The 18,808-nt window shown below is 50.5% G+C and overlaps 2 protein-coding genes across 6 annotated transcripts; one reads left to right on the top strand and one right to left on the bottom strand.

The window, feature by feature from the left end:
• Positions 1-2,409: 2,409 nt before the first annotated feature.
• Positions 2,410-7,901, bottom strand: YPEL4 (yippee like 4). 2 transcript variants are annotated; one of them, XM_025928988.2, is made up of 5 exons: positions 7,544-7,901; positions 4,877-5,201; positions 4,658-4,701; positions 4,211-4,319; positions 2,410-3,977 (listed from the first exon to the last, which is right to left on the bottom strand). In XM_025928988.2, exons 2-5 carry the CDS (start codon positions 5,015-5,017, stop codon positions 3,888-3,890), a joined length of 384 nt encoding a protein of 127 aa, XP_025784773.1. In that variant the 5' UTR covers positions 5,018-5,201; positions 7,544-7,901; the 3' UTR covers positions 2,410-3,887. The 2 variants fall into 2 exon arrangements, with proteins under 2 accessions (XP_025784773.1, XP_086533488.1); XM_086677362.1 differs by lacking the exon at positions 7,544-7,901 and adding an exon at positions 5,357-6,750.
• Positions 7,902-11,628: 3,727 nt separating this feature from the next.
• Positions 11,629-14,649, top strand: CLP1 (cleavage factor polyribonucleotide kinase subunit 1). Of its 4 annotated transcripts, XM_086677356.1 has the most exons (4): positions 11,634-11,778; positions 12,302-12,431; positions 12,511-13,138; positions 13,541-14,649. In XM_086677356.1, exons 3-4 carry the CDS (start codon positions 12,533-12,535, stop codon positions 14,210-14,212), a joined length of 1,278 nt encoding a protein of 425 aa, XP_086533482.1. In that variant the 5' UTR covers positions 11,634-11,778; positions 12,302-12,431; positions 12,511-12,532; the 3' UTR covers positions 14,213-14,649. The 4 variants fall into 4 exon arrangements, with proteins under 4 accessions (XP_086533483.1, XP_086533482.1, XP_086533481.1 ...); XM_086677357.1 differs by lacking the exon at positions 12,302-12,431 and having other exon boundaries at positions 11,629-11,982; XM_086677355.1 differs by having other exon boundaries at positions 11,634-12,431.
• The last annotated feature ends 4,159 nt before the right edge of the window (positions 14,650-18,808 follow it).

The raw sequence follows: 18,808 nt of genomic DNA, 5'->3' as shown, positions 1-18,808 counted from the left end.
TCTGGTCCTGGAGGTGCATCTGAGGTGGACCCCTGGAGGCCTAGAACTCCCCTTTATCTGAACGAAGAGGAGAGAGCTTTTGAGCAGGGAGGACTAGAGTGTGGTGCGGTCCTGGTCAGCAAGCTCCCTCGGAAGAGAAGCTGGCAGAGATCAAATCCAGGGAAACAGTTTCATGTGAGTGTACCCCCAAACACTTGGGGTTGCTGCCGGTCACTTCCAATTGAGTGCCAAGCTCAAGGTGTCCCTTTAGCTGCTTCCATGGACCCCGCCTCCCCTCCTGCGCCCCAAAACACTAAGATAAAAGGCAGTCTCTTCTGGGAAGGGTATGAGGAAGGAGGCCAGAGGAGGAAGGGAAAGAAAATAAAGGGTTAGTATTGAGAAGGGAGGGAAGCTGTCTTGAAGATGCGAAGGGGCAGAGGGAGGCCAAGAGAGCTGAGTGGGCCGGGGCCTGGGAGAAGGGGCGAGGAGGCAGGGCCGGCATGCCTCTACTGCGGGCCGGAGCTCTTTTCACATTGTGCTACTGTCTGCACCTACCACTAGCAGTGCAATGTTAAAAGGGCATTGGCCGTGTAGTGCTACCCAGCGCCGGCTGTCTCCTGTATCAAGACCCTCTCCCATCTGGGCACCAATCAGCTATCCTCCTGGTGAGATTTGGGAAGCCTGTTGGCGGCACTAACCGCTCCCACGTCTGGAAGCACTTCCACGCGCTAGGCACGTCATACTAATAACTTCCTGGCAAGTAACATCCCCATTTTACAGATGAAAAAACTGAGGGCCAGGCAGGTTTAAGCAGTGTGGGCCATGGTTATACAGCTCTTACATTGCAGCGCCTAGCTATAACCCTGTCCTAAGTCTGACAGCTCACCTGTCTTTTTTGTAGACCTATCTGGAGAGATTGGAGTAGGTTCTGTCCGCGGGGAGGTTGCCTGAGCTGAGGGTTGGAAGGTTTTGATGCCACCTGCTGGTTGTAGGGGGGTATCTTCCAAAGCCTCAAACCTTTCAGAAGGAAGAGTTCCCAGACTCAGCCTGGGGTCGGAGGGTGCGTGGAGAAGGTTGGGAGAGTCACCGATAGGACCGAAGTGGACCTCCATGAGAAAAACTGGATGCACAGGAAAGGAGATAGGGCTGACCTGGAAGGGCTGCTCGCCAGGGACAAGAACCTGTGTGCACCTTGCATTCTGCACCTGCAGCTCCTCCCCTGGCTCTTGGGGAATAAAAAGGATCCCTCATCTCCACCTGTAGTTCCTCGCACAACCCTGCTGGGAAATAGAGTGTTTGGTCATGATGCTTATCCAGGGTACGCCTGTCTGGGCATCCAAGGTTTGGGTAGCACTGCCCATGGCCTGACCTTAGAGATTAAATAGGATCCCTGGAGCCAAGCCACAGAACGATTCCTTCTGGGGAGATGACAAAGAACTTGAGAACAATGGCTACACCATTTACTTCTCTGTTTCCCACAGTGCCTAGGAAATAAGAAGTTGTGAAAGTAAGCAAAGGGGGGGCAGTTTGGGGGAGCTTTAAGAAGGTAGCTCATTTGTGCCTGATTTTCAGGGTTAGTGCTTGGGGCTTGAGAAGAGAACCCTTCCTGAACTTTGGCACCAGAAGTAGGACTGAGGGTTTCTGGGTTTCTGGATCTCTAGGCATCACCAGGCACGCAGAAAGTGAATGGCGGGACAGACGCCTCCGAGGCCTCGGAGGTGCTGGCCGTCATTCCTTCAGGGCTTGTATCTGTCTTCTTCACGCACTTCTGTATCTGCCAGTTCTCCCTTTCTGCCCAAACAGCCTCTCCATTCTGACACTGACCGTATGGTATTTGGTAGTACAGTTAGCTTCTGTCCCCTAACTTTCTTCAGCATCTTAACGTTTCTGTTTGAGCCTCTTCTCTGGGCACAAAACAGCTGTTTGATGATGTCACTCCACTCTTAAGAATTTTTCAGTGTTTTCCCAATGCCCTTGGGATGAAATCTAGCTCCCCAAATGGTCTGTTTTTCTGGGGAAACTTCTATTCCCTCCTCCAATTAACTAAGCTCAAGCCTTGGCACACGGTTCTCTGTGTCTGAAATATGCCCCTCCCCATTTCCCCTGTGTCCACTCGATGTCTCTTCCGCGTGCCTTCAGTCATCACTTCTGTGAAGTCTTCCCTTGACTCCTCATATCTAGGCTGAGCCTCTGCTAGGAGCCCCTGAGCCTACTCCCTATCCCTGCTCAGAGCCCTTGTTCTGGAATCATCTGGTTACTGTTTGTCCTCCCATTAGATCGAGAGCACCGCCCGCCCCCCCCCCCCCCCCCCACGTCAGGCCACAGCTGCCCTGCTGTCCACTGCATCTCCAGTGCATGACACAATGCCTGGCAGGTAACAGGTGCTTTGCAAAGATCTGCAATATCAATGAACGAATCTGGATAACAAGCTAGCTTACAAAAGGTGATTTTTATGATGTGTACAGTCCTCCCTGCGGTTGTCAGTGACCCAACAACAATGGGAATTTCACATCACTGCCCCGAAAATGCACGTGGGTCACATGGTTGCACTGATGGCTGCCATCTTGAGCTGTTCAGTTCCACTTTGGATCAAGCTGCCTTGCTTGATCGATTTTCCTTTCAGCCTCGAGTGTGGCCATGAGCTGACCCAAACATTCCAAGTCCAGGTTGAAAGGCAATAGGACCCAAGAACACCCTTGTTCAGGGGTGAGCCTCTTCCAGGTGCCCAATCCTGGATCCAGGCAATACCTGATTCATTGTCAAGGGCTCTGGAAGAGGCGCTGTTTTGGTTGCCCCCTTTGGAAACACTGCTCACAAAAGCCCTCGCTTCACTAAGCAAACCTCACCTGAAGACCCATCCCCCTGGCGAGGGCTCAAGTGGGGTCTTGACACAGACAAAGCAATTGCTGCCCTCTAGTGGCCTAAAGGGACAGGTACTGGGGAGAGTGTGACAGAATAGTATAAGTTAAGGTCTGTGCATGGGAAGCAAAGTCAAGAGGAGAGAGTGCCTCACGGTTGCTTTTCCCCTTTTTATTAAAAATAGACCCAAACACTTTATGTATCATACAAAAGTTTCGTTCGCTGGTGGCAGCCACGAGGAAGCCTGGCCCCGTGGCACTGATGTCCCACCTCCCCTCCAAGGGACTGGGTCCCAGGGAGCAGTGGCTGGGCCTCAGAATGCCCGTACGGACTGCTCGCTCTGGAAACAGCCAGTGGGGGGTGGGGGCTGTTCCAGCAGCAGCTTCTCCCACCCCACCCCCTGGCGAAAGTCACGTACTCGAAAGTGCCTCTTTAGTGCCAAGATAAACTAACAAGTGGAGTAAAATGGAAACCCCTGTGATTCTTTCATTTCCCAGGGCCTGGGATCTGGGATTTCTTTCCTTCCACCCCCGAATGCTTTCTCCTACAAACAGGGGTGGGAAACTTCACCCTCAGACTCCGGTGTGTCGCAGTGTCTGAAGCCAAGATTTCACTCCCAACTCGAGCCCCTTCTCACCTGCTATTCTGTGGGCTGGGATCTACCAGCCCCATGCCTCAAAACTTGTCCTCCGTTCACTCAAAAAGAGTTTGGGGCAGAAACGGGTCCTCCCTTGGTCCTCTGCCTGATCTCCGCCCTGCCCTCACCTCCATTTTCAGGATCTTAGGGCTAGGAGAACCCGCAACCATCCCCTTTCCCCAGTTCTGGCTCTCCCTGACTGCTGCCCACTCCTGAGCCTTGAACACCCCTGGGGTACCCCAGACCCCTGTTCCAAAGGGGCCTGGGGGTGATGCGGGGGAGGGGTGCCGGGAGCTGGGTTCCCCCCAGGGGTGGGGCAGTACTCATGCTGGTATGGACTGCTTTGCAGGGCCCGGGGACGGGTGCGGGGAGGGTGGGCATGCGGAGGAAGGGCACAGCCTGCCTGAGCCCCTCAGTCCCAGCCGTTGTCCTTCACCATGTGTGACATTTCAATGATGTACTTCCCCTCCTTGTACTTCTGGCTCGTCTCAAAAGCCTGCTCCTGGTGGAGGGGAAGCAGTGAAAGCAGGACAAAGCAGACCCCCTCCAGGACCTACTACTGCTGTACTACCCCTGCCTCCCAAGAGCCCCCCCCCCCCCAACCCAGCAACTAACTCCCTCTTGCCTCTGGGTGTCATGCAAAAACCTGGCCATGTGGGCATGGGGCGGGGGGGGGGGGGGGGGGGGGGGCTTGGTTGTCCGCTTGAGAGGGTGGCCCTCTCTCCTGGGACTTACGTATTTCCAGCCCAGTGTGGTTTTGCAGCTCTCGCAGAAAATATCAGCTACCGAGTGGAGCCCCGTGAGCAGGAGGCGCTGTTCGGCTGGTCCACAGCCCACGTTGACCCTGTCTCAGGAAAGAGGAAGGACCCGGCACCAGTGGAGTTGTTCCATCAGTTCAGCCCCCAAACAGCCCAAAGGAACTGCCATCTGGAGAGGGCTGAGCCCTGCCCAACTGGAAGGCCTGCCGGCAGCAATCCACCCGTTCATGACTAGTGCCCGGGCCTTCCCTCTCCAGTTCTGCCCACATGCTCCACGGGAGAACTGCACACTGGGTCTCTGGCCCCCTTTGCCAAAGCAGGAGGCGCCAGGCCACCTGCGGATGGCTCACCTCCCTTTCCCACACTGGAAAGTCATTCAGACACGCGCACACACACATACACGCAAAGAGAGAGGTAGACTCACACGGAGTTAAACAGGTAGGCTCGGCCATGGCTCCCTTGGAAAGACTGTGGAGACATAGGACAGACGGTGACTGCCGGGATGCCCTGGGCCCCACTGCCTGGGTCCCCCAGGGGCAAGGAAGAGGGCGGGTGGGCATTGTTGCCTCTCCGCCAGGTGAGTTTGGACAATCCTGGTGGGAGCCGGCAGGGCCGAGCGGCGGGCCCCCCCTGCTTGGCGTACCTTGGAAATAAGCTCATCGTGTTTGGCCAGGTGCGCACGGCAGTGGACGCAGCTGTAGGTGCGGTGGCAACGAGGCAGGTAGCTGCGGAACGTCTTGGCGGGGAGGCAGGCAGGGCCCGGGCCCGGGTCGCAGCTGGGCATGACGGGCTGGAGGACGATGCCCTGGCGGGCTGGAGGGGCTGGCGCCGTGCAGCCCCCACACAGTCGGTCGCAGGTGAAGCAGCGAAGCAGGTTGGCTAGAGCCGTGTTTCGGGGCAGGAGAAATGTGGGGGGGCTGCCCGGCCAGGGCCCCCCCAGACGTGAACCAGATAGAAATGGAAGTCACCTGGGAAGAGGGGAGAGTGCATCAGGAGAGCCCCTCCCGAGGGAACGAGGGAACGGGGAAGATGGGCTCAGCCCTCCCCTGCCCCTACTTCCCCCATCACGATCGTTCCCCCGCGCCCCCCCTCCCCCCCCCCCCCCTGCAGCATCCAGTCGCACTCTCTCCCCGGTCCCTGGATTCCCGCCTGCTCTGGCAGCTGTTCCAGGCCTCCGGTGCCACAGCCGGGGAGGTGGTGTCTTTCCCTCCTGGGGCGGGAGCAGCCTCCACCATTTTCCACTGAGAGCAGCCTGCTGGTGCAAATGCTGCCATGGGAGCAACGTCATCTGCGAGTTGCTCTCGCCTGGGTTTTGGCTCTTTGGTGAGGGTCTGCGTCCTACGTGTGCCGGAAGGCTCAGGTTCAGAGCCTCTTGCAAGTTGGGGAAGCCTGGCGGTTTTTCTTTTCTGTGGCCTCCATTTGCAACGCAATTGGTCCTTCGTAGGTGTCGCGTGGGAGAGAGGCCAGCAGGCGGGCAAGTACACACGCCCTGCTCGGCCCTTTCCTGGGCCTGGGGTCCTGCACTCCCGGAACTAGAACTTCATGGCTGTCTCCGTTGGTACTGACAACCTCAGATGTGGCTCTTCGCCCGGTCCCGCGCTTTGGTCCTCTCATTCCAGCTTTTCTCAGCTTCTGAGCCCCTTGGTCCGTCTGTACTGCTCTAACTGTTGCCTTAGCCTCAGTTAAAGACGTGGACATTCAGCCCGTGGAGAGACAGACCTGACAGCCGGAAGCCATGGGAAGTGGGGATCACTTCGGGGAGGGTGGCACTCCTGGGCTAGGTGATGTGCAGTGGGAGCAGAAGTGGGAGATTCTTATTTTCAAAACCTATGCTCTGGGGTATAAGGCAGAGAACGTTTCCACCTTTTCCCAGGGCCAGGGACGAACAGCAGTGACTCTTGTGGGTGACAGCAGATAAAATAATTGCTGGTTTCTGGTTAGGAATGGTGAGAAAGATATTGGTATCTGTCCAGACTCCAGTCCCAAAGTGACTGAGGGTACAAGAGGCAGAGGATAAGAAGGGAGGTGTCCTCTGTTGCCTCTGATAAGGCGTCTCCTTCATGGGGCTTTCAGGCCTGTTGTGGGTGATTTAGCTCAAGTCCAGTTCAGAGGTGCCAGCTCGGTGCTCTGGCAAGGCAAGGCCACTAAGCAGAGCAGGGACAGTGTGGCTGCGAGTAGTCAGGGCAAAGAGGCTCTCATCATGTCCTCTGTGGTGGCCACTGGTGCCCCAGCCATTTTAGTGTTTCCTGGGGCCGCCAGGCAGCAGTCTCTCCACAGAACCCCCAACAGAGCCCATCTTCAGTTTGAGGTCCTTTCCCTGTGGCTGGGCCCCAGAAAGACACCTTGAGCTGAGTTCAGGGTGACATTGGGCTCTGGCCGCAGGAGTCTGGGCCCTCCTCACCAGCGTCCACTTCCCAGGTCTGCCTTCAAACTTTGCCTGAGTTCCCCTCTGCTGCTCTCCACCTAAGTGCACCTGTGAAGGGGCTGGCTGGGTCCCTGCTCTCTAGCTCCTGCTCCAGCCTATGTCACGCCTCCCTCCCTCTCTCTCCCCTGCTTCCCCATCAGGCCAAAGAGAGGCTGCACAGAAGGCCAGAGAATCACTCGCGGGGGGGGGGGGGGGGGGGGGCGGGGAAGGGGGCTGGGAGGGGGAGATGGGTTCATTTCTTTCCCGGCTCAGATCACAGGGAGAAGCAAGTTGGGCAAATGATGGAAAAACAAAGGCAAGCTGAGTGTTAGGGAGAGGATATTCCCCCAAGTGAGCCTGGGCTGGACCGTGGGAGGTAGGGGAGAGGGAGGGCTGGTGGAGGGGCGGGCGGGCGGTGTGCTGAGCAACCAGTGCTGACAGCAGAGGCGCCCAGGCAGAGGCTCGGGGAACCAGGTGCGAATCCTGTGCCTGGGGGAGTAAGGGGGGGGGGGGGCGGACGCAACACCTGCTCACAATGGATTTTCTCATCTCCTCCGAGGTTTCATCCCCCACCCCCCCCCACCCCCCCGGGCTGGCGTTCTCGGTATGGTATGGTCCAAATAATCAGCAGCGCAGCCAGCTCCCCGGTCGGGCTTCGGGGGTCTGCATCAGCAGCAAAACAATAAACAGTGAGGCCTGATGCAGCAGCCGAAGTTGCCGGGAAATCTAAGTGCGGAACCGTCAGAGCTCGGAGAGGGAGAGAGGAGCAGAGGCAGCGGGGAGGGGGAAGGGAGGACAAAGGGTGGATGAATAATGCTTTTGCGATGGGGAGAAAGCAACACGCAGCAGGAGGAGGAAATTTGCAAAGGGGAAAAAAATTCATTTGGAGAAGGGCTGCCCCCTCACCTTGAGGTCTGCTCCAGAGATCTCCGTCTATCTCTCTCTCTCTCAATCTCTCAATCTCTCTGCTCACTCTTCTCTCTTCTCTTTCAGCTCCTTCAATTGGGAAGGGGATGGGGGCGGGGGAGAGTAGTTAGGGGCTCGAGACTGGGGCTGCCAAGCTGGCCAGCTGCTGGGGGGCCAGAGGTTGTCTCTCGTCTGTACCTCGGTCTGTGGGTGAATGTAGCTGTGTGTTGTGGAACTGCATCATAACACTGTGAGTCATCCGTCCCCCCACCCCCTCACCTCCCACGTCAGAGCAGGGCTGGGAGACACAGGAGGCGGGTCGGGAGGAAGGGAGGGGGCAGGCGGCGAGGGATGGGGCTAGGGGAGGGAGCAGAGGGCCGGGGTGGCCAGGGGGGCGCAGGAGGAAAGGCTGGTTGCCGAGGAGGAAGGCGGTGTGGCCAAGCAGACAGAAGGAACCTGGAGGAAGGACAGGGCTGGCCAGGATGGAGTATGGGTGGCAGGGCCGGAGGAAAGGAGGTGGCCAGGCGGTGACAGTGAGAGACGGATGCAGAGAGGCGTGTGCACACACATCCAAGATGATATATTTCCCATCTCAGCTCTGATGCCCGCCCTGACGCAGGGAAAAGAGAGACATATTCATTGTCACATAGGGCAAACTGTGCCCCCAAGCTTGTACCGGACACTTCCAAGCCTCAGCTTAATGTCCCCGAAAGGGTCACAGATGAAATTGGACATCTCACAAGCAGGAACCTCTGCTCAGCTACCTCCAAGCTGCTTGTGCTTTCTGGACAGAAACACCCACATTACAGAAGGTGCTCTAACGGGCTGTAAACTTTCTGAGAAGCGTCCTCTGGGAAACTCCTCTCTGCATCCCAGGACTGCAGTGCCTAGCGCAGAGCCCCGCATCCAGAAGACGATCAGAAAACAGCGGCTGAGTTGCATCTTCAGACGTGGTCCGAGTGTCTGGCTTGGGTCTCAGAGAGATCTGAGTTTGAATCCAGCTCTGCCAATATGCTCACGAGGAACCACTGGGCGAGTTGCTGATCCTGTTTGTCCTTCAGTTTTCCTCTTCTGCTAAATGAAGCTTGTGACATTTACCCCATGGAGAGGTGAAATAAGGTGAAGTAACCTGTAAACACCTAAAAAGTGCCTGGCAGGCTATAAATATAAATATAAATATAAATATAAATATAAATAACAGCAGCTACTATTATTTCAAAAATAGTGTGCTCAACTTAATATCCTTAAACCCAGAGAGGATTTACTCTTAAATTCTGAGATCTCAAGAGACGCATACCACCTTGATATCTTAGGAAGAACTTATATCTCTCAGTGCTATTTTTTCTATCAGCTTCCAAGTATTTTTCATTTGACTCAGATTCTATTTTTCATGTAGTGCTGTCCTGTGCATATCTTTAAAGTATGTGGGCACGGAACACATTCTCTAAGATGAAAAACCCCAACTTCCAACAGAGGCTACCATCTAGAAAATGAAGTGTGACAAAAAAAGAAAGAAAGAAAGAAAGAAACAAAGAAAGAGAAAGAAAATGAAGTGTGACAAAGATAGGGACGTAGAAAGGACAGCTTGTGGGTGGTTTGTCTTTTCACATGCAAGGAAGGGAAGAGTAGGGAGATGTGGGTAATGGGAGGCCTCGCTAGCTGGGTATGAAAAAATACAAGGAATTCTGAATATTTAATCAGGGAAGATTCTGGAGTTTGAGGTAAATTGTGAAAACACAGTGCAGGTGTCGTGAGTGATATCACCGAGGTTTGGAAGTGAGAGAGAGAACTGGGTAAAGGAAGAAGTGTTTCTGTCTGGGCAGCAGATGAGAAAGGAAAGGTAAGTGGAGGGAGGCATTTGAGGAACCATTCTTGCAAGGAAGTGGGGAAAGGGTAGGTGAGTAGCTCTTAGGGCAAGGATGGAGAGCTTGGAAGCAAAAAGGGATACCGATGAATTTAACTCAGGAAGAAAATGATCAAAGATTCAGCTGGAGAGGAAAATAAAAAAGACACATGAGGACCGTATTGTTGGGGGTGCAGATGACAAGGGCTCTTGGTGGAAGTTAAAAAGCGAGGAGAGGGGCGCCTGGGTGGCGCAGTCGGTTAAGCGTCCGACTTCAGCCGGGTCACGATCTCGCGGTCCGTGGGTTCGAGCCCCGCGTCGGGCTCTGGGCTGATGGCTCAGAGCCTGGAGCCTGTTTCCGATTCTGTGTCTCCCTCTCTCTCTGCCCCTCCCCCGTTCATGCTCTGTCTCTCTCTGTCCCAAAAATAAATAAAAAAACGTTGAAAAAAAATTAAAAAAAAAAAAAAAAGCGAGGAGAGCTTAGGCAAGCATGGATGCTCTATATGTTGTGCCGTCACTTTGTTTAAGAAGTGAAACAGTCCAAAGGAGGAGAGGGGTTTCTTTGCGTGAAATTCAACTTGAGATGGCTATACAGTATCCAAATAAAGATGTCCTTCAGATATTTGGGAGAAATTGCCTCAAGGGAGAGAGTGTGGAGGCAAAGAAACAGATCTGGGAGGTAGACTGCAGGGAAACAGGAGAGGCTGTGCTCATTCTGGGAAAAAAATTGGCAAATAGAATCCTGGAACTGAATTTTTGAAGGACGGTGAAAGATCATGGGATATTTAACAGGTCACCAGAGAATGCATGCCGTGGTGAATGAGTGAATGAAAGCAAACCATTAAAGAAAAAGCTGTGAGCAGTGAGGATGGCACTCCCACGCAAATGATTGCTAGGGTAGGGCCACTGTGAAAAAGGCAACCCAGAAAATCATCCCAGGTTTCTGGACCCGGATTAACCGTGGTAACCGGACTGAAGAAAGTACTCATCTGTAAAGTGGGGATGACAATTTCAGTATATTCACAGGATTCTTGTGAGGATTAAATGAATTTACGCCTGTCAAGCCCCTTGAATAGTACCTAGCATCTAACACTATGTGTTGGCTATTATAATAGCAAACTCCCAAATCCTGGGTTTGAGTCCTAGCTTGAGCAAGTCCCTTCACCTACCTTAGTCTCCTCTCTCGTCTGAAAGTGGAGATAATAAAACTGACTTTACAGGGTGGCTGTGAAAGAAGATAGTGAAAAGGGCTTTGAAAAATATTTAAACTACTGTACAAATGGGTGGCATTATTCGTGCTCCCCCTCCTCAACCTATAATAAAAACTTAAAAAGCTATAATCAAATGCTGTGTTACAGTGTGCTTAGTACTTTACATGTATCATCCCATTCAATCTTTAAAAACAACTTTAAGAGGTTGAGTACAGTTATTATCCCTATTTTAGACAGGAAACTGGGTCTCAGAGTTTGAGCCTGATCTGCCCAAAGTCACGCAGTGAGAAAGTGGCATAGCAGAGCACAAGATTCCAAAGCCCAAGCTCGTGAGAATTACAGACCGTGGCCCAACCTGTTGCCTGCGGGGTAAATGGTTGGCCTGGTATAACTGACGGGGATTCAGGGAGGGAAAGGAGTCCCCAACAGAACTCCCCACTCGATAGGAGAGACGTTGTTGGGTAATGACTGACCTAAAGAGTAACTGGAAGAAATTCTTGGGTTGTTATTCTTTTATTAAAACAAACAAACAAAAAATATTAATGCCCTCTAGGTGCCACGCACTGTGTCAGGTAGGGGATGACAGCCCAGGCTGGCCTCGGACAAGCTGTTCTTCGCTTTCCTTACTCTCAGATTTCCTCGTGTTCCACGTGGGGTTTTGCGCATTTTCTCACATCCTGGCTTGTGGTCCCGGCAAGCAGACGGTCGTGGGACCCAGATGGTGAGCCTACCCCCGCTTCCCGCCGCCCTTCTCCTTTCCTGGCTGCAGGTGAGCGGGCACACTCGGGCGACAATCCGCAGCAGCCGCGCCTCGGCAACCATTGGCTCCTCGGCGGGTCCCCGCCCCGCGCGGGGCGTAACCGCCACGCCTCCTACCCCCCGGCGCGCCGGCTTCGCAAACAATATGGGCCACCGCCCCTCCCACCTTCGGCGTCCGATTAAAAACAATCCTTTAACTACAACTCCCAGAAGGCCGAGCGGCTGCGCGAGCTCAACAGTTCGAGGCCTTTCCCGCACAACTACATATCCCAAGGGACATCGCGCGACCGCGGCTCCTCCATTGCGCAAGTGCGGAACCGCTTTTGTTTCCGGCGTGGAACTGGGCGAGCGTGGCGTGTAGTTGGGTTTAGGTCCGGCCGGGAGCTCGTCGTTTTACCGGTTTGGTTTCGTGGCTTGTGCAGGTGAGATGATAAGCTCAGGAATGCAACCGTCGCCCCTTAGAGCCTGGACAGACTTCGGCGTCTGGGAGTGCCGGGACAGATGCTGGACTTAGAGCTGCGGCTCGGGATCGGAAATCATTTTTCATTACTTCTCGGCGTTTTCTAGTTTACGGAGTAATTTTTTCCCTCCAACAGTCCCCAGCACAACACTTTGTGAGAGGAAGTGTAAGTGACTCCAGGTGACAGCTGAGGAGAAGGTTAGGTGATTTGTCTAAAGACACTACCTAGTAGTTGCTGAGCGGGACCTTAATGCTGTTTCCAAGTGCAAACTCCATATTCTCTGCTTTGCATCCAGATTGCAGACGCCCTTTCTTGTTGAATAAGAGGGAATCAGTTGCCCTCTTAAGTCGAGTATCCCGAGAGTGACGAAAGGAGCAATGGAGGTGATATAATCAAGTCTTAGGTCAATCTGTAGATACAGTTTTCTTATGTCTGAGTCATTTATTTACTCGGTGTACTTATGAGGTGCCTACCGGTTGTCCAGTCCTATTCTAGATACTAGAGATACAGCAGCAAACCAGACTGCCCAACCCTTACGTTCCAGTGGGGGTAGACAGACAATAAATGTATAGTGAGACAGGTGGTGATCACAGATAAGGAGAAAAATAAAGCAGGTAAGGAGAAGTATCCATTGGAGGATTTTGAACAGTGTCCTAACTTCTGTTTAGATCTGATAATTAATTTGTGTTCTAGGCTCAGCAGCTACACAGAAAAGATGGGAGAGGAGGCCAATGATGACAAGAAGCCAACAACTAAATTTGAACTAGAGCGAGAAACAGAACTTCGCTTTGAGGTGGAGGCATCTCAGTCAGTTCAGTTGGAGCTGCTGGCTGGGATGGCAGAAATCTTCGGCACAGAGCTGACCCGAAACAAGAAATTCACTTTTGATGCTGGTGCCAAGGTGGCTGTTTTCACTTGGCATGGCTGTTCTTTACAGCTGAGTGGCCGCACCGAGGTGGCTTATGTCTCCAAGGACACTCCTATGTTACTTTATCTCAACACTCACACAGCCTTGGAGCAGATGAGGAGGCAGGCGGAGAAGGAAGAAGAGCGAGGCCCCCGGGTGATGGTAGTGGGCCCCACTGATGTGGGCAAGTCCACAGTGTGCCGTCTACTGCTCAACTACGCAGTGCGTTTGGGCCGCCGTCCTACTTACGTGGAGCTGGATGTGGGTCAGGGCTCTGTTTCCATCCCTGGTACCATGGGGGCCCTCTACATTGAGCGGCCGGCAGATGTTGAAGAGGGATTCTCTATCCAGGCCCCTCTGGTGTATCATTTTGGCTCCACCACTCCTGGCACCAACATCAAGCTTTATAATAAGGTCAGAGCCGGCGCCAAGGGGGGATGGAGGGAAGGGCTGCTATCAGGATAGGAAGCTGTGCAAAAGTGTGCTAATTAAAACCGTCTGTGGTCATTTCTTTGCTCCCTCTCAGCTGGTATTACTTCCAGATGATTTTGGGAAAGACCGTTTCAGATATAAGTCAACCTCAGATTGTTAAACAAGTCTGTGGACCCGTTGTTAAGTAATTAACTCAATCTCTACTTAGGACATGAAACAATAAACAGAAGAAACAACATAAAAACGAAATCCATGTTAATGAGGTTAAAACCACAGCCATTAAGAATGTCATCTTCTCTTGTACCTAATAACCACTTATTCTACATAGCTATGAGTTTGCTAGTTTTGTGTCTCTTTTCCTCACCTTCGTGCTTTCTTCTGCAGATTACTTCTCGTTTAGCGGATGTGTTCAATCAAAGATGTGAAGTGAACCGAAGGGCCTCTGTGAGTGGCTGTGTCATTAATACCTGTGGCTGGGTCAAGGGCTCTGGTTACCAGGCCCTGGTGCACGCTGCCTCAGCCTTTGAGGTAGATGTGGTTGTGGTTCTGGATCAAGAACGACTGTACAACGAACTAAAACGGGACCTGCCTCACTTTGTACGCACTGTGCTGCTCCCTAAATCCGGGGGTGTGGTTGAACGCTCCAAAGACTTCCGGCGGGAATGTAGGGATGAGCGTATCCGTGAGTATTTCTATGGATTCCGGGGCTGTTTCTATCCCCATGCCTTCAATGTCAAATTTTCAGATGTGAAAATCTACAAAGTTGGGGCACCCACCATTCCAGACTCCTGTTTGCCTTTGGGCATGTCTCAGGAGGACAATCAGCTCAAGCTAGTACCTGTCACGCCTGGCCGCGATATGGTGCACCACCTCCTGAGTGTTAGCACTGCTGAGGGCACAGAGGAGAACCTTTCTGAGACAAGTGTCGCTGGCTTCATCGTGGTGACCAGCGTGGACCTGGAGCATCAGGTGTTTACTGTTCTCTCTCCGGCCCCCCGCCCACTGCCTAAGAACTTTCTTCTCATCATGGATATCAGGTTCATGGATCTTAAGTAGAGACTAGCAGGAAGCCTTGCTGCCTGGGACGTAGAGGTCTTCTGGTCATCACCAAAGGCAGACGGGCTGAGGTATGAGAATCTGTTGAGGCCATGCGGGCCAGTAAATAGTGAACTAGTAGAAAGCATATTTCTACCTCTTGAAACAGCCGGTGGTAACCTAACTCTTCCAATCTTGAACCAAGTGGAAAACTAGGAGAATATAATTGGTTTCTTGGATCACCTAAGGTGCCGCTTTGAATTCTCTGAGGCCCTGGAGAGTCCCATTTCTGCCACTGTCCACTTGGTGGACTAATTTTTAGGAGAAATTTTTTTACTATTACTGCTTTATATTCTGTATATAGTACTTGTTATCTCATTTATCCAGGATGAAAGATTGAATCAGGAGGCCTCTTTCAAGTTTAAACTTGGAAAATTTTAATAAATATTTTTGCCATATCACGGAAGTTGGTATAATTTTTAAAAATTTTGTTTTTTTCCCCTAAGCACTATGGAAACATCACTGAAACGAGTTACTGCTAAACTCTTAGAGGAGAGGAAAGCCAAGAGCCCACTTGTGAACCAAGCAAGTGAATTTTTATAATGGTTCTCCTTCCCTTCCCTTCCCTTCCCTCATAGGTAAATAGATGCTAAATCTGTTGTCCATGCTGGTTTACTATGACGAGCTGAAGCGGCTGGTGATAAAGTTGGATTGAGATTTCTAGCTTGATCGTTTTCCAGACGTAGCTCATTTGCTGTCTCGGCTGCAGTTGTCTGTCTGGTTGGGAACTGGGTCCTAAGTCCAACTGTAAATTCAGCTTTTTCAGGTGGTAAGAAGCTGGGAAAGCCCATTCTCTTTTGATTTCTTGCGGATTATTTGTGTTCCTAGTTTAGATTGGATTGAGTAAATATGTGATGCCCTTCTTTCCTTCTTTCCACAAGATCTTTATTGAGTATCTGTTATTTGCTATTGTAGATGGGGAACAACATAGACAAAGTCTTACAGAGCTTACATAGAATGAAAAACAAAAACAGTAAGTGCTATGCAGAGACTGAAAATTGGGTGATCTGAGACAGAGTGACTAGGACAGTGCTTTAGACTGGGTGGTCAGGACAGGCCTCCCCTGAGCACGTTTGGCGTTAAGACCTAAATGGCTGGGTGAGACTGGGACAAAATCTTCCTGTGGGAGGAAACCCTGCAAAACGCTAAGAAAGGAAAAAATTTGATGTGTTTGATGAAGGGAGAGGCTGGTGTATCAAGGGAAGCTTGGTAAAAATTGAGGCTGGAGGGGGCAGCAGAGACCAGATAACGTAAGGCTTTTGTAATCCAAGAGCAGTGGCAAATGATGGGAGAGGGGTGGTGTCTTAGTTCCTTCAGGCTGCTGTAACAACATGCCACAGACTAGATAGCCTATAAACATCAGAGATTTCTCACAGTTCTGGAGGCAGGAAAGTCCAAGGTCAGGGCACCAGCAAGGTCCTATTGTGATGATGGCTCACTTTGGGGTTGCAGACTGCCTAATTCTAGCTATGTCCTCACATTGTAGAGGGCCAGGGATACGCTGTGGAGCCTCTTTTACAAAGGCACTAATCCCATTCACGAAGCATGATCTAAGCATTTCTCAAAGGCCCTATCTCCTAATACCATCATTTTGGGGGCTTATTATTTCAACATATGAATTCTGGGGGGACATAAACACTTAGACTAAAGCAGGTGGTTACACAGAGGAATGGTCTGATTTTGAAAAGATCGTTGCTCTGTGGATAATGGAAAGAGTTAGGATCAAGGATACAAGTTAGACTTGGGTAGTTTCAGTGTGAGAATTGATAGGGGATTAGACTAGCAGAGGTGGAATTGGTGAGTAGCTTGCCTTGGGATATTTTGGAGGTAAGGTACGACTTGGCTGATGGAAGTGGTGGAGAAAAGAAGGTGGAATCAAAGCTGATTTCTGTATTTCTTACTAGAGTAGCTAGATTGGATAGGAGATTGGGGAAATTCATGGAAGGAGGAGAGAATATCAAGAGTCCTACTTTAGCAATATTAAGTGTCAGCTGTCTACTAGTCATCCATATGGAGATGCTGTGTGGACAGGTAGAAAAAAGAAAGAATCTGGAAGGTGTGGGAAAGTTAGGGCTGAAGGTTTATGGGAGCTGTTGGCTTGTAGAAGTCTTTTAAGGCAGTAGTATTGGATAAAATTCTTTAGGAACTGTATAAATGGAAATCAGAAGATAGAGATGGACTTTCAGGGCACCCAAACATAAGAGGCAAAGTATAACGGGAGCTAGCAAAGGAGACTTGGCTATGGATCTGAAAGCATGGAGGTCAGTATTGACCTTATGAGTGTAGTTTTGGAATGGTGGAGATAAAAGTCCTATTGAAATATATATATTATTGAAAAAAATAATATGAACTGAAGAAGTAAAGATAACATCTATAGACAACTCTTTCACGAAGCTTTGCTAAGAGGGGGCTGGATGTAGGATTAAGGGAGGGTTTGTTAGTTTTTTTTTAAGATAGGGTGACACAGCATATCAACAGACTAGAGGGAGAGAATTTAATGATTGGTATGGGAATCTTCTTGACACCATTCTGTTTTTTTCTGTGTTTCAAATACAAGGTCAAAGGAGAAATTCAGAAGAAAATGTAGGAGTGAAGGGGGTGAGATCCAGAGCACAAGGGGAGAAAGTGCTTTAACATAAGCAGACACCTCTCACAAGGACAGGTGGGAAGGCAGCAGGATTTGAACATAAAGAGGGTGGGGTGCTTGGCTGGCTCAGTCGGAAGAACATGTGATTCTTGATCTCAGGGTCGTGCGTTCAAGCCTAAGGTTGGGTATAGAGATTACTACAAAAATAAAAGATCGTTGGTGGTTTTGGTACTGAAAGGGCATTCGTCTCTGTACCTAAATCCAAGGGTAGAAGTTTGTTTTTGTCTGTTTTTTTTTTTTTTTTAAGTTTATTTGTTTTGAGAGAGAGTGTGGGAGGAGCAGAGAGAGAGAGGGAGAGAAAGAATCCCAAGCAGGCGCCGCACTTTCAGCGAAGAGCCCGATGTAGGGCTCCATCTCACTAACCAAGTGAGATCACAACCTGAGCCCAAACCAAGAGTCTGAGACTTAACTAACTGAGCCACCCAAGCGCCCCTGCCTGTTTACCAATAAGTTGAAGTAAAATTGACCTTGTAGTTTGCCGTCTATCAGCATGAGAAGATGTAAAGGACTGGAAAACTATACATTAGACAAAAACTATAAGGTGTTATGTGATCTACATAGCAAATTAATTTATTTGAAGTTTGGGTGGTGTGGATACCTCATTGTTTTAGCCTAGATTTTACTGTGCAGTAGTTTTCAGAAGTGGCTGGTACTTTAAACCTTATGCTCTATTAAACATCCTTTCCAGGAAATATCTTGCATGATCCTAAAACAAACGGGACAAGAAAATGGAATCTCATCTAAATCTTGGGATAATGATTATGCCACCATTATTGCTCCTCCGGCTAAGAGGCTGGCATCTAGTAGTCAAGTGTCCTAGGGGAGTTTTAGCTGTGTGGTTGGTTGGTGGAAGATGAAATTTTTATTTTCATTTGGTAGTGTCTCTAGCTAAAAGACAAGACAAGTGACAGGTTATTAGACTGTTGAAAGTAGGAAAAGAAAGACGCCCGATTTGTGAATTTGGGGAAATGAAGTCTTAAAATCAAAAATATGCAGTAGAAAAGTGAAATATGATTTCCTAAAGAAACAAATTAACCTGATTTACAGATAGAAAAGCCTCTATAAATAAAAGAAATACTGTGTCTCCAATAATACCTTAGCTTTGCCTTTTATATGGTCTAAAATGTTATCAAGATTTCATTTTTTATCAAATAAGGGGGGGGCTTTCATTTTCTAGTACACACTGCCAGTAAAAGAATTCTATGGTGTGTTGCAGTAAATGGACTGAAATCCTGAATTGGGATGAATTGGGGCGCTTGGGTGGCTCAGTCCGCTAAGCATCTGACCTCTGCTCAGGTCATGATGTCCGGGCTCATGAGTTCCAGCCCTGCATGGGGCTCTGTTCTGACAGCTCAGAGCCTGGAGCCTGCTTCAGATTTTGTGTCTCCCTCTCTCTCTGCCCCTTCCCCGCTCGTACTCTGTCTCTCTCCCCTTCAAAAATAAATGAACGTTAATTTTTTTTTTTTAAAGAATGAACTAGAACCTGATTATATACGCCATGTCAGAGGAGCTAGACTAGATCCCAGAAAACCTTTGTCCTTTATCTTGCTGCCTAGTACTAAAGTATCAGACCACAGTTAAACCAGAAACATTTGACACCAAACCCGAGGACACACCGCAGGATTTAGAATCACACTTTACAGGTGAAGAACCTTGATTTCAGAGAAGTGGCTGCTGGAACACTTTGGTTATGTAATAGCCAGAGCTGCTTTCAAAAGAGAAATGGCCTTGAGCTAAATGAGGAGAGAACAACACCTGGCTTTCCTCTTGGGTTCACAGCTGTGTAGGGCTAATTAGGGCAAAGTGTGGCACTGTGATCTTCGCGGCCGGCCAGCAGCTCGCCAGGGCTGACATCCGTCCTCCAGCCTGCATTCCCGGACTGGGCAAAGTTAGGGAAGCGGGCGCCCATC

This window comes from Puma concolor, chromosome D1, assembly GCF_028749965.1.
Source record: "Puma concolor isolate L17-30 chromosome D1, mPumCon1.1.hap2, whole genome shotgun sequence".
Classification (NCBI taxonomy): Eukaryota; Metazoa; Chordata; class Mammalia; order Carnivora; family Felidae; genus Puma; species Puma concolor.
This window is presented reverse-complemented; position numbering and strand designations above follow the sequence as displayed.